The 22,241-nt window shown below is 41.9% G+C and overlaps 1 protein-coding gene across 1 annotated transcript in view; it reads right to left on the bottom strand.

Moving 5' to 3' along the window:
* Nucleotides 1-22,241, bottom strand: part of LOC112225947 (syntaxin-1B) — a 64,335-nt gene that overhangs the window by 9,618 nt on the left and 32,476 nt on the right. Inside the window, exons 4-8 of the mRNA XM_042307073.1 lie at nt 17,981-18,055; nt 9,662-9,735; nt 2,424-2,532; nt 986-1,059; nt 577-714 (exon numbers count right to left, since the gene is read on the bottom strand). Coding sequence (XP_042163007.1) covers nt 577-714; nt 986-1,059; nt 2,424-2,532; nt 9,662-9,735; nt 17,981-18,055 — 470 coding nt within the window. The remainder of the gene's footprint in view (nt 1-576; nt 715-985; nt 1,060-2,423; nt 2,533-9,661; nt 9,736-17,980; nt 18,056-22,241) is intronic.

Genomic DNA, 22,241 nt, shown 5'->3' with positions numbered 1-22,241 from the left:
CAGCAGAGACCCGGCTACACTGATGAAACCAGGATATAAAAAGGCTACAGTTGTAGCCTGAGCTTTTCTGAATGGCTACACAGCATTGCTCATTGGCGTGGAACTAGTTCAGGTTACCGTGTGTTTACTCACAGTCTCAATCTAAACATAGAACGATAACAGCATGCAACATTTGTCCTGTCTCAAAGCACAATTACTCAAATATGCCTGTGAACCCACACGCCTGAGGCTAAATGTCATACGTTCAGCTCCAAATATCTGCCCTGTTCTCAGACTCTCAAATATCTGCCCTGTTCTCAGAAAATGAAATCACAGTTGGACAGATTTCATTATGGAAGACGTGAGGCACAGTTCGAAGATGCATAGAATCTACAATGTTTTCATTTTAACATCACAAAAGGACTCTTGATGCCATTGGTGCAGAATTAAACCACACACTTGATATTGGCATGAGTAGGCCCGATTGTAACCTATTCGATTGTAATCTGTGCTCAACACAAGGCTAATGGCATAAAACTGGGCTTTCATGAATTCATTCATCTTTTAAAAACATTTCAAATAAAAACACAACTTTACCTGGCTCTCGACCAGCATGGCCATGTCCACAAACATGTCGTGCAGCTCACGGATGCTGTTCTCCAGCTTGATGATCTCGGTGTGTCGGGTCTCAATCTCATTCAGGGCTTGCTTGTCTATCTGAGAGTCCATCTTGATCTAAGGACCCAAAACAGAGGGTTGAGAAGGAGACCGAGGATGAGGATAGAAGAGGATTCGATGTGTTCCTTTACCACCTGTAATAATCAACATTCTTCTTCTGGTAAAATTCATATCAGGACATAGCGGTAGTTCATTGAACGCAAACGTGACAGATGTAGCGAGTTAGCTATGACTAGCCACACAGGTCATTAGCATCTGTGGTCCCCATGCCTTCACTGTGGATATATGTCTGCCATGGGGAATGGCCTGGCTCAGGTGTTGTACTCACGTCATCGGTGAAAATGGCAAGCTTGCCACTCTCCAGCATATCCTCCAGCTCCTCGTTGGTGGTTGTTCTCCCAGCTGCCGAGCACACATAGGCACACGCACGCACACACACACACACATGCATGCACACACACACACACACACACACACACACACACACACACACACACACACACACACACACACACACACACACACACACACACACACACACACACACACACACACACACACACACACACACACACACACACACACACACACACACACACACACACACACACACACACGCACACACACACACACACACGCGCGCAATGAAATATATTGCCAACAGATGATCATAATGCTTTGCCTGATGCACTTAAAGTTTAGTTATTTAAATCAACACATTCCCAGTGTTTTAGTGCCAATTTGAGGCACAGCACAGATTCTGGATAGTAATTAAAAAAGAGCATGTATCTCTAACCAGATGTCTAGAATAATCTAGATCAATTTAAAGCTCTAACTATAAGGAAAGTCCTTTGTTTTTGCAAACTGCATGACTACACAACTTATCATTGGCTAATATGTGGTCATATGTGGCCATTCAACCCCCCTGTCTACTTAATATCGTCTTAATAAACTGAAAATGCATCTATACTGCTTAGTCTGTCCAAGTCTTTGAAAAATACTGCGTCTGTGCATAATACTTATTGATGTCCGGATCTCAGATGTCACTATGGCTGTGAGTTGTGTATGAAACGCTTGCCAGTGTCTGTATCTGTGTACTTCAGTATTATCTAATACTTCAGTATTAAAAGGATACTCACTGTCTGTGAATTACAGTCTGTCTCATATGAAGGTCAGTGGGGCTGCCTTGAAAATATCCTTACGTCTGCAAAACCCATTTTTGTGTCTGCGCTGTTGGGTATCAGTGTATATTTAGTAAGAACTCTGGCTATTTCTTGTGTGAGATACTAACGTACCTCCTTGTCAGTCGATGTAACCCTGTCTGCTGTCAGCATGTGTGTGCATGGCATTAGTCTTTTTGATGTATTACCAATCACAAAATCAATCATCCAATCAATCAATTGGATTATATTTGTGCAGCCATTTTAACAAAGTCATTGACAAAGAACGCTAAAAGAATTCTGGGTCTAACCCACCTTCAAAGAGAGAATCTAGGTTGGTAATGTCAATATACTGTAATGTCTGTGTACTGGATGGTTCTATGCTCTATGAACTATAATGTACTTGAAAAGTATTGCCATACATAGATACTATATAGAGCAGGGTTCCCCAACTGGTGGCCCACGGACCGAATTTGGCCCGCGGGTGGAATCATTTGGCCCCCCCAATTTTTTTGCATTTGGCCCCCCCATGATATAGAGTATAGTATGGAATGTCATCGGTGCATTAACTGTGCCCTATGATGGTGGTGGGCTACAGATACTCACTGATCTCCAGCTGTCTCTGGATACGGTCCTTGCAGCGGTCCCTGTATTTGGACTGCGTGGTGTTGTACTCGGTCATCACCTCTACAAACTTGCGTGACAGCGTCGAGTGCTAAAAGAACAGACACAGGGAGATCAGATGGGGGGGGTTAGGGAGTGGCCACTGGAGCAAAGAAAATAATAAATAAGGTCGATCAACACCATCTGATAATGTGATGATGCCTAATTGGCCATTTACAGTGCACATCAATCATGGCCTTGATGAAAATGGCAGAAACGCCTGCATATGTATGCACACATGCACCTGAATTCAAATAGTGGCTGCTGCATTAGAGATTTTGCTGATGCTGCAAAGTCAATGACAGTGGCAGTTGAACGTTCCGTCCACCAGAGGGGATCATTGAGTATCACTGAGCCTTGTGCATTGAATTACTGCCGAAAATAATACAGGCAGGGGTCAAAGCAAGGATGGCTCAATTCTGTGTCCTGGAGGGAAGGCCTGATATTCAGCCAAGCTGTGTCTCCTGCTCAGCTTGCCTGAATAACCCACTAACAATGCAGGGCAAGAGAATAAGGGAGAGGTACACTCTTAGAAAAGTGCTATCTAGAAAAGTGCTATCTCGAACTTAAAACGGTTATTTTGGCAGTCCCCACAGGAGAACCCTCTGAAGAACCTTTTTTGGTTCCAGGTAGAATACTTTTAAGTTCCATGTAGAACCCATTACACAGATGGTTCTGCAAGGAACCCAAAATAGTTCTAATGTTTGCTATCAAAGACTCTGCATATTACTTGGTCATGGTGGGGACCAAAACAGAGGTTTTAAACTACTTGAGTAGTTGAAGTAAGAACCGCTGTCTTAAAATGATACTTTTTTACATTTATTTTTTATTATCACTCTTTGTACAACACAATTTTATATGTTAATTCATCTGCAGTGCAAATGAAGACTGCACACTGCATCAGCAGTAACTATCATTTCCTGAAACACTAAAAGGTTCTACCTCAAACCAAAAAGGCTTATCTTTAAGGGGACAGCCGAAAGAACCTTTTTGGAACCCGTTTTTTCTAAGTGTAGCTATGGTGAGGATGGAAGAGAGGCTGGAATTTGTGGCAGTGAGTCAGAGGATCAGGTGGTTGAGAGAGTCAAGATATTCAAATGACAGATGTCCTTTCTGGCCACCTCTGAAGAACATTGGTTCAGAGTGAGATTATCTGAATTTCATATGAATGAACATTTGGGTGGTTTAAAAGAAAAGTGTCATTCAGTGCACAGCTTGATTGAATGTTTAGGTGGGCTATAGTGAGTATCTAGAGTTGTTCATGTGATATGATATGGGAAATGTCACCTTTGCCATTGTACTTGTATTGGTATACTGTGGGTTCTGAAATGATTGACACCCTTGATAATAAATCAAATACTGAGCTATATTATATGCTCAAAAATAGGGGGAATTATACTATTTTATACTAATACAATTGTTCAGCGAAAGAGATGATTTTGTTCAACAAGTATTTTTTTTGTGACTCGTGGCCTCATGGGTGAAATGTTATTCATATTTTTCATTAATTCATCATTCCTAAACATACTGTATATATTTTTTTAAACCTGCTGAAAATCTGGTGTTTCTACGTCAAATGGTTTTGTTATTTTTCAGTCTTCTGTGATGTACACTGAACAAAAATATAAACACAACATGTAAAATGTTGGTCCCGTGTTTCATGAGCTGAAATAAAACGTCCCAGAAATGTTCCATATACGCAAAAAGCCTTATTTTTCACAAATGTTACGCATACATTTGTTTACACCCCTGTTAGTCAGTATTATAGCATTTTTCAAGATAATCCATCCACCTGACAAGTGTGGCATATCAAGAAGCTGATTAAACAGCATGATCATTACACATTACACAAGACAATAAAAGGCCACTCTAAAATGGGCAGTTTATTCACACAACACAATGCTATAGATATCTCAAGTTTTGAGGGAGCGTGCAATTGTCATGATACACTGCAGGAATATCCACCAGAGCTGTTCCTAGAGAATTCCATGTTCATTTCTCTACCACGTCGTTTTAGAGAATTTGGCAATATGTCTAACAGGCCTAACAGGCCTCAACTGCAGACCACGTGTAACCTCGCCAGCCCAGGACCTCCACATTCGGGTCCTTCACAAGCGGGATCGTCTGAGGGGAGGGACATGGGTGCTGAAGAGTATTTTGTCTGTGATAAATCCCTTTTGAAGGAAAAAACTAATTCTGATTGGCTGGGCCTGGCTGACCATTGGGTGGGCTTGGCTCCCTCCCAGGCCCACCAATGGCTGCGCCCCTGCCCATTCATAGATTAGGGCCTAATTCATTTATTTCAATTGACTGATTTCCTTATATTTATTTATTTTTTTATTTTTTTATTTTACCTTTATTTAACCAGGTAGGCAAGTTGAGAACAAGTTCTCATATGAACTGTAACTCAGCAACTTTATTGAAATGGTTGCATGTTGTGTTTATATTTTTGATTAGTATATATACAGCTGAAGTCGGAAGTTTACATACACCTTAGCCAAATATATTTAAACTCAGTTTTTCACAATTCCTGACATTTCATCCTCATAAAAATGTAGGAACCCCACAGTTAGGATTTATTTTAAGAATGTGAAATGTCAGAATAATAGTAGAGAGAATTATTTAATTCAGCTTTTATTTATTTCATCACATTCCCAGTGGGTCAGATATTTACATACAATCAATTAGTATTTGGTAGCATTGCCTTTAAATTGTTTAACTCGGGTCAAACATTTCGGGTAGGCTTCCACAAGCTTCCCACAATAAGTTGGGTGAATTTGGGCCCATTCCTCCTGACAGAGCTGGTGTAACTGAGTCAGGTTTGTAGGCCTCCTTGCTCGCACACACTTTTTCAGTTCTGCCCACAAATCTTCTACAGAATTGAGATCAGGACTGTGTGATGACCACTCCAATACCTTGACTTTGTTGTCCTTAAGCCATTTTGCCACAACTTTGGAAGTATGCTTGGCGTCATTGTCCATTTGGAAGACCCATTTGCGACCAAGCTTTAACTTCCTGACTGGTGTCTTGAGATGTTGCTTCAATATATCCACATAATTTTCCATCCTCATGATGCCTTCTATTTTGTGAAGTGCACCAGTCCCTCCTGCAGCAAAGCACCCCCACAACATGATGCTGCCAACCCCGTGCTTCACGGTTGGGATGGTGTTCTTTGGCTTGCAAGCCTCCCCTTTTTCCTCCAAACATAACGATGGTCATTATGGCCAAACAGTTCTATTTTTGTTTCATCAGACCAGAGGACATTTCTCCAATAAGTACAATCTTTGTCCCTATGTGCAGTTGCAAACCGTAGTCTGGCTTTTTTATGGAGTTTTGGAGCAGTGATTTCTTCCTTGCTGAGTGGCCTTTCAGGTTATGTCGATATAGGACTTGTTTTACTGTGGATATAGATACAGTACTTTGTACCTGTTTCCTCCAGCATCTTCACAAGGTCCTTTGCTGTTGTTCTGGGATTGATTTGCACTTTTCGCACCAAAGTATGTTCATCTCTAGGAGACAGAACGCGTCTCTTTCCTGACCGGTCCCATGGTGTTTAAACTTGCATACTATTGTTTGTACAGATGGGCATGGTACCTTCAGGCTTTTGGAAATTGCTCCCAAGGATGAACCAGACTTGTGGAGGTCTACAATTTTTTTCTGAGGTCTTGGCTGATTTCTTTAGATTTTCCCATGATTTCAAGCAAAGAGGCACTGAGTTTGAAGGCAGGCGTTGAAATACATTCACAGGTACACCTCCAATTGACTCAAATTATGTCAATTAGCATATCAGAAGCTTCTAAAGCCATGACACAATTTTCTGGAATTTTCCAAGCTGTTTAAAGGCACAGTCAATTTAGTGTATGTAAACTTCTGATCCACTGGAATTGTGATACAGTGAATAATAAGTGAAGTAATCTGTCTGCATGTCACATTCTGACCTTTATTTCCTTTGTTTTGTCTTTATTTAGTATGGTCAGGGTGTGAGCTGGGGTGGGCAGTCTATGTTTGTTTTTCTATGTTTGGTTTCTGTTTCGGCCTAGTATGGTTCTCAATCAGAGGCAGGTGTCGTTAGTTGTCTCTGATTGAGAATTATAGGTAGCCTGGGTTTCACTGTTTTGTGGGTGTTTGTTTCCGTGTGTGTGTTTGTCGCCACACGGTACTGTTTCGTTTTTTGTAGATTTCACGTTATCGTTTATTGTTTTTGTTCGAGTGTTCATTTGTCTTTATTAAAAACATTATGGACACTTACCACGCTGCATCTTGGTCCAATCCTTACTCATCTTCTGACGAAGAGGAGATCTGCCGTTACAGAAACACCAACCAACAGAGGACCAAGCGGTGTGGTAAAGGACAGCAGCAGCAGCAGGAGAGGCAGCGATATTTTTGAGAAATGGACTTGGCAGGAGATTTTGGACGGCAAAGGGGAATATCGCCGCCCCAAAGCAGAGCTGGAGGCAGCGAAAGCAGAGAGGCGGCATTATGAGGAACTAGCACGGCAGAGCGGCTGGAAGCCCAATAGGCAGCCCCAAAAATGTCTTGGGGGAGGCACACGGAAGTGTGGCGAAGCCAGGTAGGAGACCTGCGGCAACTTCCCGTGCTTACCGGATAGCGAGAGGGACCGGGCAGACACTGTGTTATGCGGTGGAGGCGTGTGCATAGTCCGGTGCGGTACATTCTAGCTCCTCGTATCGGCTGGGCTAGAGGGGGCTTTGAGCCAGGTGCCATGAAGCCGGCTTTACGCATCTGGTCTCCAGTGCGTCTCCTCGGGCCGGCGTACATGGCACCAGCCTTACGCATTGTGTCCCCGGTTCGCCAGCACAGCCCAGTGCGGGCTATTCCACCTCGCCGCACTGGCCTGGCTACCGGGAGCATTCAACCAGGTAAGGTTGGGCAGGCTCGGTGTGCAAGAGCTCCAGTGTGCCTGCACGGTCCGTTCTATCCAGTGCCACCTCCACGCACCAGCCCTCCGGTGGCAGTCCCCTGCACCAGGCTGTCTCTCCGTCTTCTGACTACAGGTGTTCCCGCCTGTCCAGCGCTGCTAGAGCCTTCCTCCTCTCCAGCGCTGCCAGAGTCTTCCGTCTGTCCTGAGCTGCCAGAGTCTCCCGTCTGTCCTGAGCCGCCAGAGTCTCCCGTCTGTCCTGAGCCGCCAGAGTCTCCCGTCTGTCCTGAGCCGCCAGAGTCTCCCGTCTGTCCTGAGCCGCCAGAGCCGCCAGTCAGCCAGGAGCCACCAGTCAGCCAGGAGCCGCCAGAGCTGCCAGTCAGCCAGGAGCCGCCAGAGCCGTCTGTCAGCCAGGACCTGCCAGAGCCATCAGCCAGGCAGGAGCCGCCAGAGCCGTCTGTCAGCCAAGACCTGCATGAGCCGTCTGTCAGCCAGGACCTGCCAGAGCCGTCAGCCAGCCTGGAGCCGCCAGCCAGCCAGGAGCTGCCAGAGCCGCCAGTCAGCCAGGAGCCGCCAGAGCCACCAGTCAGCCAGGAGCTGCCAGAGCCATCAGCCAGCCAGGAGCTGCCAGAGCCGTCAGTCAGCCAGGCGATGCCAGAATGGCCCTTCACTCCGGAGCTGCCGGAGTCTCCCACCTGTCCGGCGCTGCCGGAATCTCCCGTCCATTTGGGACCCATGGCTAGGGTTCCCAGTCGGAGGTTGGCGGCGAGGGTCGCCGCTCATAAGAGGCCACGGGGCGGTTGAGGAGGCGGACAAAAACTGTGGTGAAGTGGGGTCCACGTCCCGCGCCAGAGCCGCCACTGAGGACAGACGCCCACCCAGACCCTCCCCTATAGGTTCAGGTTTTGCGGCCGGAGTCCGCACCTTTGAGGGGTTTTGTTTATTGTTTATCGTTTATTGTTTTTGTTCAGGTGTTCATTTGTCTTTATTAAAAACATTATGGATACTTACCATGCTGCATCTTGGTCCGATCCTTACTCCTCTTCAGACGAAGAGGAGATCTGCCGTTACACTGCAAACAATTGCTGGAAAAGGTACTTGTGTCATGCACAAAGTAGACGTCCTAACGGACTTGCCAAAACTATAGTTTGTTGACAAGACATTTGTGGAGTAGTTGAAAAACAAGTTTTAATGATTCCAACCCAAGTGTATGTAAACTTCCAACTTCAACTGTATATAAAGTGTAATATTGGGGTGCAAACTCAAAATGTAATACATTTCAACTCTATATCTGACATGGTACAGGTGTCTTCATTTTTAAAGCCCATAACCATGTGTGTGTGAGGTGTATACTTTGGTTTCAAAGTATATTTGTTTTAACTACCAACTAACACTTTGTGCCACAATTGATAACGGTTGGTAATTGAGCAGATTGACAATCTTTCACAATTCTATTCAGAGAATGTGGTGGCGTCATAATTTCACTTCATATTCAAAGAACATACTTTTGGTTTTTGTGTTACTCTAAAGTTAACCAAGGCTTTTAAATGTGGTCCTAGGGGAAAGATAATTAGTCCTCATACAGACGTCATAACCTAATGAATCTTTATTTGAGAATGAAGCTTCATTCACCATCCCCGGTTAATTTGAGAACTGGTTACAACCCAAGGGGGAGGACCTACCCCAAGCCAGCGGAACATATATCCTAATCTTTAATCGTTCGTTTTTAAGCACATTTCTCACATGGCTTTTCTAAAACTCTTGATATATGCCAAGTTGTTTAATTTTAAAAGTACATTTCAATATATCTTTCATAGCTTCATTCTTCGGTGCTACATAATTGCTTACTTCATCCTTGAAATGACATGATCAATCTAACACATTTTCTATCATGTCAAAAGACAAATGTATGTCAATGAGCTTTTACATTCAATGGTGCATGAAGGTCCATGGTCATGAAGGCCTTGGGAATTCCCGCTTCATAGGGGTATCCCTTAAGTCTCCTACTATATGAAGATTTATACTCTACGCCTAATTGGTGGTATTCTGGGTAGGCATCAGACCACATGGTTACAATAACAATATAGCTTTAAATGTCAGACCTATATTCAAATAGTATTTGTTTTCGTTTCTTTTTCAAAGCCAAGTCTGCAAAAGTGTAGTTGGCAGAAGGCTAAACTGGTGGTGAAGCCATGTATTCTCCGTCTTTATGATACACCAGCAGCTTTATGTTTGATCAACACCTTTTTGGTACTTGGCATCTCCTCAGTGGATGTGCAGAAGATACGAGCGAGTGACTCACCTGTGTCTTACGAATTCGCAGGTCTGCAGATGATCTGTTCAGCCCCTCCTCCTGCTCAATGCTCTGCTCGATTGCTTGGGAAAGAGGCAAGAAACTGTGAGAAATAAACAATGGAACCACCAAACAAACAGAAAGGAGATTCCCCCATCTTCCACTGAACTTCAGTCAGTCAACCTCTCCACCAGAGTCTGGTACTTTTTTTCTCTATTATCCGTTATTTTACCAGGTAAGTTGACTGAGAACACAATTCTCATTTACAACAACAACCTGGGGAATAGTAGGGGGATGAAAGAGCCAATTGTAAACTGGGGATTATTAGGTGACCATGATGGTTTGAGGGCCAGATTGGGAATTTAGCCAGGACACCAGGGTTAACACCCCTACTCTTACGACAAGTGCCATGGGATCTTTAATGACCTTAGAGAGTCAGTACACCCATTTAATGTCCCATCTGAAAGACAGCACCCTACACAGGGCAGCATCAATCAATCACTGACCTGGGGAATTGGGATATTTTTTTAGACCAGAGGAAAGAGTGCCTCCTACTGGCACTCCAACACCACTCCAAGCAGCACCTGGTCTCCCATCCAGGGACTGACCAGGACCCAACCCTGCTTAGCTTCAGAAGCAAGCCAGCAGTGATATGCAGGGCAGTATGCTGCTGGTACTATAGCTAGCATGCTAATATGCTAACATCATGTCATCTTGGGTGGAGCAACGAGTACTGTATGTCATGTGCAATATGCTAATGCTACAATTACATATAGGCCCAGGCCTGATGATACAATTCTACTATTTTACAACAGATTTGTAAAAAAAAAAAAAAAAAAAAAAAAAAAAAAAAAGGGCATTTTACTTACTGAGTCATCATACAGTACCAAACCCGATAGAGGAATTCAGACCTGAGTTATGCTCGTAAATGGAACCGAATCCCTTTTTATGCACCTTTCTCTCTAGGCGTTATCGTGACCTTGAAACATAAGCATGAGGTAAAGTATGTGCCAGCCAGCTATTCGTTTGGGGTGGAGATCATAGAACTGGAGGTGTGGCAGAGGTGTGTCTACCGGTACGCTGTATTCTGATCTTGACTTGATTCCCTCATCATTCCACCGCCTTTATGCGCAAAGACATCATTAATAAGGTCGAGCAAACTGTCAGTTCCAAGTGGAAAGATATCTACTTTACAAACAGAAATAACACCAATTTCCATGCACTATCACTTAGAAACCTATAAGAGCTATTGATAAGACCTGGGTAAATTAATCATCTGTTTGGATTAGGGGATTAGAAATATAGAGTGCCTTAAGAAAGTATTCACACCCCTTGAAGTATTCCACATTTTGTTGTGTTACAAGCTTGAATTCACACAATGTACCCGTAATGAAGTGAAAACATGAAGTGAAATCATGTTTTTAGACATTTTTGCTCATTTATTTCAAATTAAATAATGAAATATCTCATTTACATACAGTAAGTATTCACACTGCTGAGTCAATACTTTGTAGAACCACCTTTGGGTAAGTCTCTAAGAGCTTTCCACAGCTGGATTGTGCAATGTAAGCACCTTATTCTTTTCAAAATTCTTCAAGCTCTGTCAAATTGGTTGTTGATCATTGGCTATACAACCATTTTCAAGTCTTGCCACAGATTTTCAAGCCGATTTAAGTCAAAACTGTAACTAGGCAACTGAAGAACATTCAATGTCGCCCTTGAAGAAAAAATATGTGGAAAATCACATGATTTCACAGGAAATTTCATGTGTGAAATCATATGAAAACCTGTGTTCATGGAACACTTCACCTGTGATCACATTTTCACGTGTATCACAGGTTATTATCCTGCTGAAAGGTGAATTTATCTCACAGTGGTGTTGGAAAGGAGACTGAATTAGGTTTCCTCAATAATTTTGCATGTGCTTAGCTCTATTCTGTTTCTTTTTATCTGAAAAGAATCCCTCGTCCTTGCAGATGACAAGCATACCCATAACGTGATGCAGCCACCGCCATTCTTGAAAATATGAACCGTGGTACTGTACTCAGATTTGCCCTAAACATAATACTTTGTATTCAGGACAAAAAGTACATTTCTTTGCCACATTTTTTTGCAGGATTACTTTAGTACCTTATTGCAAACAGGATGCATGTTTTGGAATATTTTTGTTCTGTACAGGCTTCCTTCTTTTCACTCTGTCATTTATGTTAGTTTTGTGGAGTAACTACAATGTTGTTGATCCATCATCAGTTCTCTCCTATCACAGCAATTAAACTCTGTAACTGTTTTCAAATCACCATTGGCTTCATGGTGAAATCCGTGAGTGGTTTCCTCCTTCTCTGGCAACTGAGTTAGGAAGGGTGCCTTTATCTTTGTAGTGAGTGGGTATATTAAAATAAGAATTTGTTCTTAAATGACTTGCCTAGTTAAATAAAGGTAATATATATATATATATATATATATTGAAACACCATCCAAAGTGTAAAAATGTATAACTGTTCAACATGCTCAAAGGGATATTCAATGTCTGCTTTTTTTTTACCCATCTACCAATATGTGCCCTTCTTTGCAAACCATAGGAAAACCTCCCTGGTCTTTGTGGTTGAATTCACTACTCGACCCTTACAAATAATTGTATGTGTGGGGTACAGAGATGGGGTAGTCATTTAAAAATAATTTTATGCGACTTGTTAAGCACATTTTTAGTCCTTACTTAGACTTGCCATAGCAAAAGGTTTGAATGCTTATTGACTCAAGACATTTGCGCTTTGAATTTTATTAACTTGTAAACATTTCTAAAACCATAATTCCACTTTGACATTATGGGTATTGTGTGTAGATCAGTGACACAAAATCTGAATGTAATCCATTTCAAATTCAGGCTGTAAACACAACAAAATGTGGAACAATTCAAGGGATGTGAATACTTTCTGAAGGCACTGTAGGCCATTTTCAAAACGACAAGTTGCTTTCTAGGGGCAGTCACTCTTTAAATCAAAATGCATCAAAAAGGAATAGATTTCCTAAGTATGAATCCATAGTGGGTTGCTGACCATAAACCAAACATTATTTTCCAGTTGTGTTCTAAATGTGATTTAAGGGTGTAAAATGCCCTCTGTGCATTTGATTTGGATCGACAAAACAGAGAAATAGCAGGATTTCGGGATGTCAAATTGCCAGCTTATGACATACCATCTCCTTTTGAACAAATGCAATGTTCCCAGAACTATAAAACATTGATCAAAAACAACACATTTGGGGTATTCTGCCAAGCTCCTTTTAAATAGAGGCAATGTCCTTAAAAAGCTTTTGGAAAAAGAGATAATTCCTGATACATACTTATGGACAAATGTTGGGTTTCTCACAACTACGAGATAATGTGATTCCCAATATAATCTATTGTGTACTGTATGTGATTAATTCATCATTTTACATTGGTTTTCTCTCTGTGTGACCTTCCCCAAGAGTATTACAGAGAACAATAAAGAGAAAATGGAGAAATAAAAGAATGTCAAACGAAAGCACCAGATGTAAGGACCTATTATATCACCCATAGTATAACATTTGCATTTGTGAATCATCTATGTAGGCTTTATAAGGGCTTCATTAAGCTTCATAAGATTGTCAATGTAACTGCGCAACCCCTCCTCACAATATCTCCCACCTCTCAAACTCTTTTGGGCTCCCGAGTGGCGCAGCGGTTTAAGGCACTGCATCTCAGTGCTAGAAGCGTCACTACAGACCCTGGTTTGATCCCGGGCTGTATCATAAGTCCCATAGGGTGGTGCACAATTGGCCCAGCATCGTTTCGGGTTAGGGGGAGGGTTTGGCTGGGGTAGGCCGTCACTGTAAAATAAGAATTTGTTCTTAACTGACTTGCCTAGTTATATAAAGGTGAAATAAATAAATATTCCAGATGAATTGTCTTACCATATTGCGCATACTCTTCCTGTAATTTTTCTTTATGACTACTGTACGCCCTGGTCAAAGACACAGTGCTCCGCTGGTGTCTCAATAAGCTAGGCCCACTTTGAACCCACCTTAGATCAAAAGCAAAGGAGATTTCCATATTGCTGATTGGATGTTTTGTTGCTGCTGCATGGTGCCCAGACGCCAATGTCCCATCACCGTTCATTACCTTTGATAGAGGAAGCCCTCTCTCGGCAGCAAAGTCTTTTATAATGCAATTTAGAAGAAACAACCAGATGAGTGGGAGTCGTCTAGATTATTGGACTAAAATAAAGAACGAAGCTAGAGGAATGTGACTCAGCGCCATTGAGTGAGTGGTTTCCTATCTGGCTTCAGAGGGAGCTTATACTTCAAAGGAGATTAGTCTAAAACTCCTACTGGTATTTGAATTCACGCCCCAAAATCAGACCTCTTGTGCACGTTTGTATAGTATCTTAATGGTGGTCTATCAGCAGCGAGAGTGTTGGACACTGAGATGTTTGAGATGTTTGCCTCGTGGTGCTTCAGGTATTTTGATATCAACTACATATAATAAGTATGATTTGTTTTAGTTTGTGTCGGAAATGATTGATTTTATGTCATGTATTCTTGACCTATCTGCGGTCTTGTATCTTGTGTAGTGCACCTGTGGTAATGTGGATAATGCAGGGAATCTATAGCGTATTTTTGCCACAGCATCTGTGAGGTCATACAATATCTATGCATGATGGTTTCCCTATCGTTGCATAACTTCCTGATCAATCTAGAGAATCTACCGTACAGTTGTGGTCGGTAGTTTATATACACTTAGGTTGGAGTCATTAAAACTAGTTTATCAACCACTCCACAAATTTCTTGTTAACAAACTATCGTTTTCTATAGCAAGTCAATCTACTTTGTGCATGACACAAGTAATTTTTCCAACAATTGTTGACAGACAGATTATTTAGCTTATAATTCACTGTATCACAATTCCAGTGGGTCAAAAGTTTACATACACTAAGTTGACTGTGCCTTTAAACAGCTTGGAAAATTCCAGAAAATGATATCCTGGCTTTAGAAGCTTCTGATAGGCTAATTGATATACTTTTAGTCAATTGGAGGTGTACCTGTGGATGTATTTCAAGGTCTACCTTCAAACGCAGTGCCTCTTTGCTTTACATCATGGGAAAATCAAAAGAAATCAGCCAAGACTTCAGACAAACAATTGTAGATCTCCACAAGTCTGGTTCATCCTTGGCAGCAATTTCCAAACGCCTGAAGGTACCATGTTCATCTGTTAAAACAATAGTACGCAAGTATAAATACCATGGGACCACGAAGCCATCATACCGCTCAGGAAGGAGACGCTTTCTGTCTCCTAGAGATGAACATACTTTGGTGTGAAAAGTGCAAATCAATCCCAGAACAACAGCAAAGGACCTTGTGAAGATGCTGGAGGAAACAGGTACAAAAGCATCTATATCCACAGTAAAAATGAGTCCTATATCGACATAACCTGAAAGGCCACTCAGAAAGGAAGAAGCCATTGCTCCAAATCCGGCATAAAAAAGCCAGACTACGGTTTACAACTGCACATAGGGACAAAGATCGTACTTTTTGTAGAAATGTCCTCTGGTATGATGAAACAAAAATAGAACTGTTTGGCCATAATGACCATCGTTATGTTTGGAGGAAAAGGGGGAGGCTTGCTAGCTGAAGAACACCATCCCAACCGTGAAGCACAGGGGTGGCAGCATCATGTTGTGGGGTGCTTTGCTGCAGAGGGACTGGTGCACTTCACAAAATAGATGGCATCATGAGGGAGGAAAATTATGTGGATATATTGAAGCAACATCTCAAGACATCGGTCAGAAAGTTAAAGCTTGGTAGTAAATGGGTCTTCCAAATGGACAATGACCCCAAGCATGCTTCCAAAGTTGTGGCAAAGTGGCTTAAGGACAACAAAGTCAAGGTATTGGAGTGGCCATCACAAAGCCCTGACTCCGTTACACCAGCTCTGTCAGGAGGAATGGGACAAAATTCACCCAACTTATTGTGGGAAGCTTGTGGAAGGCTACCCGAAATGTTTGACCCAAGTTAAACAATTTAAAGGCAATGCTACCAAATACTAATTGAGTGTACTTCTGACCCACTGGGAATGTGATGAAATAAATAAAAGCTGAAATAAATAATTCTCTCTACTATTATTCTGACATTTCACATTCTTAAAATAAAGTGGTGATCCTAACTGATTTTTTACTAGGATTAATTGTCAGGAATTGTGAAAAACTGAGTTTAAATGTATTTGGCTGAGGTGTATGTAAACTTCTGACTTCAACTGTATCTATAGTGGTGGATCTATGGTTGGTCGGCTACCTAATTACAGTATAGCAGCGCTCCCCGGTGAGGCACTTCCTCTGGCTTGCTGCCTACTGCCTTTTCATTTTTCACTGTGTCATGACTCAGCTGATTTGCATAATAATGCCAAGGGGGTCTCCTTAATGTGGTCTTAAACAAGGGGTTTACCTGTCTTTCAGTAAATATCAACACTCTACATGGCTGGTTGAAAGGTCATTGATCATTGTTGTTCTGTTGATGAAACACTGTCTGACTGGATGAGACAGGAGCTGCTTCTCTCTCCTGGACTGCAAAGCTACCGCATGGCATACTGTACAAGGAAGCAGAGTAGTAGCATAACGTAGCATAGCGTAGCGGTCGCCTGTAAACCTGAGGCGATCTTTCACACGAGGTCTGATGGAAAATGTTGCATTTTTGGAGCACAGTGTATAATGCACTTGGCATTCAACTCATCTGAATGTGATTACCTTTTCTGTACTGATGCTGCTGGTTTAATGCACTATTCAGTGTATTTGGAGTCTGAAGAGGTAGCTTCTTAGTTTACAAACTAGACTGGTGAGCAACTGTAAATGGTAGTTCTTACATTGTAAAATAATAATTTTCAATAAAATGCTATTGAATCATATGAGGCACAAGAGAGTATTCCTAAGAAGAACGCAAAGCCTAAAATATAAATTGCTACACCATCAAGTCCTATCACAGTTTTTAAAGGGCATTTTTCAATTCTCACTTTATTAGTTATTAGGAAATGGTGAGCAAAAGCAACATATTGCACCTAGATCCAGGCGTCAACTGATATGCGACCTGGCATGCTGCCAGTCTGAGGGCAGAGGCTGGAGGCAGAAGGCGTTTGGATGACAAGAGTGATGTCAGCTCCATTGCGGCTTTGTTTTTTTACAATATGCCCCTTGGGGGATCACCAGAGACAACCTATTTTCTACAGCAAAACCCCCAGAAGTATATTCTCTGTTCTCCACTGTACACATAACTAGGCAGCTGACGAGCTGATTTAAATGCCAAATGATTTATATATATTCATGTGTACACAGTGGGTAGGATTGAAATGTATAGTGATGCTACTGTAAAAAAAAATGATAATTTGAGAGTCAACTGACAAATTCTGCAGTTTTTTCTGTGTAACGTCGAATCAAAGAGCACCCAAGATTTTTTAATGCTCTCTGTTTTGATCTTTACTTCCTACTCAATTATATTATAAATCTAACCCACGAGAGAGAGAGACGATTGTATTAAGAAACGATATCACAGATATCACGTTTCAAACACATACTTGCAAGACTGCAGTGTGATCTGTGTATTCAAACGTATGCAAATATTTGTCTGTATGTCCGAGATACGGACGGAAAATTATAACATGTCTGCAACGTGCATTTGCATTATGCGAGTGTGAATGGGATGTGTGTTGGGGCGAATGGTTGGATGGAACTCCCAGATAGATGGTTTCACTGCTCGACCGTCACACATTCATGCAGCAATGCCCTTGAACCATCATGGTTTGAATTGTTCACTGTCAATCCAGCTTTGCTCTTAGCTATAATTCTCCCCTCATTAAAAATACAATTGTTGTAGATGATACTCTGACCCCAATTGACTCTTGTCCTTAACAAAAGTCCCTGAGACGCTCATTTGACGTTATTGCAGGGGGCCACTAGATGTAGCAAATATCGTCATTTTTGTTCATCGTAACCATTTTGTTTTAGGATGTTGGGCCTGAAATCATGGGGACTCCATTGAGGACAAACACTCTCGGATTTAAGGGGCTGATAAAGACTAAACATTGTCTTGTGTTTTTATTTGCGCTATAGTCTGAGCAAGTGTTTAAGTAGCGGGTTCAGTATGCAAATGGAAAAGATAAATAGGGTAGGTTTGACATCATTTCCTTCGTAGCCAAGAGGTTCTAATCTTGTGTCCAACATCTAGCGTGGACAACTTAACCCGTGCAGCATTGGTTGACATGGTGTTTTTCAGGCAAAGTGTTTTCCAGTGTTTCACACAACATTTTCCATTTTCATTTTATATTACCTTTTAATTTTGAGCGAACTTTATTGGCTGTCTTCTTGATGTCAGCTGTGAGGTCCTCCAACTCCTGCTTGGTCTCTGAGATACAGAAAGAGAGACAAAATTATGCCATGCTCAACATTGTGTTCCATATTATACCATTATGGCAACAATATTCAGTTATCACAATTCCCAACCTGTGTCAATCACAATACCACTGATAAAACAACTTATGTTGTCAGTAAATGAATGTATTGTATGCGAGTGATATTGCAAAGTTTCTCATTTATGTATAACAGTGTGCAAACATACTAGTGGGTGAATGAAAAGTGGTATTGTATGTGAAAATCAGTTTATTCACCAGTTTATTATCTAGACAAAGAATATGGGATTGTGTAGGTTGGAGTGGATGAGTGGATGAGTGTGTGTGACAGTGTTTAAGCCTGTGTGTGTGTGTGTTTGCGTCTATATGAAAATGTACTCATGCATGAAACAGTGCACACTGTGTGTGTGCGTGTGTGCTGATGTGCGTGCTGATGTGCGTGCTGATGTGCGTGCTGATGTGTGTGCGAGTGTGTTTGTGTGTGTGGGACTCAGCTGCAGTGTTTGGGCTGATTTATTACCGCTGCAGTGCCATTCATTCAGTCACTGGAAACCAGCTCAGCCCTCCCTCCCTCCTCCCCCTCCCTCCCTCCCTCCCTCCCTCCCTCCCCCTCCCTCCCTCCCTCCCTCCCTCCCTCCCTCCCTCCCTCCCTCCCTCCCTCCCTCCCTCCCTCCCTCCCCCTCCCTCCCTCCCTCCCTCCCTCCCTCCCTCCCTCCCCCTCCCTCCCTCCCTCCCCCTCCCTCCCTCCCTCCCTCCCTCCCTCCCTCCCTCCCTCCCTCCCTCCCTCCCTCCCTCCCCTCCCTCCCTCACCCTCCCTCCCTCCCTCCCTCCCTCCCTCCCTCCCTCCCTCCCTCCCTCCCTCCCTCCCTCCCTCCCTCCCACATACTTCACTTCCTACCTCATCCTCTCCTTCCTTCGCACCTGTAATTCCCTCAATCCCTCCCTTCTCTCTCGCCCACCTCCGCAAACACCCCAACACTCTCATCTAGTCTAGTGCAAAAGTCTGTTTTTCCAGAGCACTCCACTAACAAGAGGACCATCTCCTAACACATCATTAACTGGTAATAGAAACTCATATGCATAATTTGTTGATCTACAACAAATGTATAACGTCTACCCATGATTATAGATAACTAATGAGTTAATTGCCGGCATGTTTCTCTCGTGTTGTAATTTGGCTGTCGGCTCATTAAGATAGTTTGTGCTTTACCTCAGATAAGAGTTTTCACAAGAGTGCAGCACCTACATCCGCTGGTTAATCTTAAAACATGTGCCTCGTACTTCAAGAATCATAAAGAAACATACCTAATTCTGACGCTAGGAAGTACCTAGAACCTAAAAGAATCTAGAACCTAAAAGGATTCTTCGGCTGTCCCCATAGAAGAAACCTTTTTGGTTCCAGATAGAACCGTTTTGGTTCCATGTAGAGGGCTCTACATTGAACCCAAAAGGGTTCTACCTGTAACCAAAAAAGGGTTCTCCTATGGGGACAGCCGAAGAACCGTTTTGAAATCCTTTTTTTTATAAGAGTGTAGTTTAGCACTATTGAGAGCCGGAAAGGTTTAAAATAAATCATTCAACACACTAAAATAATATCATTTAAAATCAAATTTTGTAGTAGAAAAGGATATTCATCATACACAACAGTAAGCTACTACAATGATACAGTATTCTACAACTGCTCTACGGCGTTATTATATGCATTGAAATGTAGGGACTGTTCTGTCCATCACAAGTAAGTCAATGATATATTTGCAGGAACATTAGGATAACCAGTCATTTGCATACAGACAACACAGATAGGTCAATTACCTTTCAACGTACTGTATCAGCAAGGAAAGCCATTGTAGATTTGTGATGTTTGTTTGGGGTATATTTAGAGTCAATTAGTGCAAATGAACCTGTAATCACTGGGCACATTTTAGGTGCTATCAACAAACCAATCAGATGCTAACAAGCTCCTGTCAGCTACTTAATAGGTTAACACTGGATGCCTTGATTGTTGGGTTGTGTTGTGTTTTCAATACCGTGCTGTTTTTTTCTGAGATTATGTCTAAATGTTAGTGTATTTAAGGTGTCCGGTAGCTACTCCACGCCTCTGCATTTGACCTGTCTATCGATTCTCCCAAAGCAAAAAGGGTCCTATGTCACTGAACTGGCAACTCATATTTGCACACAACGACACCTCTTTGTGGGTCAATACTGTTGTCTGGGACTAGCATCCGTGATCTATATTTCAAGACACGAGCTGGCTACAACACAAAGCCATTTCAGTTGAAAGATTTAGCTTTTGGCCTCTAAGAAAAAAAAACGAACCCTTACCTATAAGGCCTTTACCGATAAGGCATTTTATATGTGTAAGTGTAAATGCATAAAGACTACAACTAAATAGCTTACTAAAATAAGTTGGCTGCCGTGTATTGTATTGCCTTCTGTTGACGGGTCCTCCCTGTCCTTGTGTTCACCCTGTGTGTGACGTGATAAGTGAATTCTGTGCTATCTCAAATGGAGTGATTCCTCAGGATTTCACTATACATTATGGAGATGCCCTTCGGCCATGATTGGAGAGAGGCATGAGATTTAAACATGTTCCATTGCTAAGTCCAAGAATGATTGTTCCTTGTACGATTCTCAATTCATTTGAAAATAGAAAAGTGTGACAGGGCAATCTGAATAACTACAGGCTACAGCGTTGGGTTTCCAAGTGATGATAACTGAAGATGATTTTTCGACACAGATTTCTTCAGTAAACAACTACACTTCCCAGCATGCATTATTCAAGGAAGTACACTGGAATGCATTTTGTATCATCCACTGACTTCCAAACATTATTTGGAATGGCTTGACATAGGGAGAGGCCAAATTTAAGCTTTTGGTTCATTTTGAGGACATAAATGTAAGATTAAGCTAGCATGAATATCATAAAAAACAACAGAAACAGAAATATGCTGGCAATTCTGTAGGGACAATGTACATTACTGTCTGAGTTGGAATATTTAATATAATCAATAATAACAGTGAATCTAAAGATATTATGTTTATGTGAATATATGTAAGCAATGATCTTCCTACTTAAGACGCTTTAGTAACAAAGAAATGTTCCAAATGACCAGATTCCCCACATTTATCACATAAAGAAATCCGACAACCTACACACACATAGCATAGCAACCACATACTTACTAGTTAAACCACCTGGGTAGATAACTAGTAACCAGTTAGCTCACTCACAAAAACTGAACTCCAACAACAAGTCCCCTGGAGCAAGTCCTTCATGAAGCATGCATCACAAGAAAAAAAAAGGAGGGGAAATGGGAGGGAAAGGAAGGAAAGACAGACAGCCAGAAAAAGACAGAAACAGTCCAACAACATTACATAAGATAAAACATGCATGTGTAGAAATTGAAATCAAATATTGAAATCATAAGGCAAAAACATTTTTTTTGAATGCAAAAACACATTGAGGAGCTACAATAAAAGTGATGTGAACGTGTGAGAAAAGGAAGTGAAATCTGAAGGATTCCGTGATGACGGTACAGTAGGTATTGTGCCACTGCCTGCCCTGAGACTCTGGGTTAACCCAGACTAGAGGTTGTCTGGCAAGGCCTAAAGATTAGCAATGAAACATTCATTCACTCCAGTTGAGTCACTAGCAGCCTGGGTCACTGTGAACTCTAAAGAACATATACTACACTCATCTCCTAACAACCGCACGGCCCTACAGCAGCACGGCAACAATGAAGGGGCTGTTTACTGAAACGTCTTTCACTGTATGTTCTTGGCTGACTGATTGTGGCATCTTTTGGGCCCTATTGAGGTTTTGACAAAATGCCAGACAGTCATAAGGGCCTAAAAGCAGTGGTTGAAGGTTAACAGGATTGGATTTCAATCAAATTATTGGAGAAAATACCATAGTATTTAAATATTTACACACATCTTCATGTCTGTTTTATACCATACTCATAAGTGTTATCCATGGTAATACTTTAGTGCCCTTCTTTTTTTTTGAAGCCTGCCTCCAAACAACTTCATTTCATGTTAGGGCAAATGTATGTGTTGTCTTCATTGGCCGTAAGATTAAAATGTGTTATAATAATGATAATATTGTCACAATAAACACACAAAAAAAAAACGTTTCATTGAGTATTCAGTGAGTGTGGTGGTGAACCCTCGTCAACCAGT

This window comes from Oncorhynchus tshawytscha, linkage group LG27 (assembly GCF_018296145.1).
Source record: "Oncorhynchus tshawytscha isolate Ot180627B linkage group LG27, Otsh_v2.0, whole genome shotgun sequence".
Taxonomy (NCBI): domain Eukaryota; kingdom Metazoa; phylum Chordata; class Actinopteri; order Salmoniformes; family Salmonidae; genus Oncorhynchus; species Oncorhynchus tshawytscha.
The sequence above is the reverse complement of the archived record's forward strand: the minus strand, read 5'-3'. Positions and strand labels throughout refer to the sequence as shown.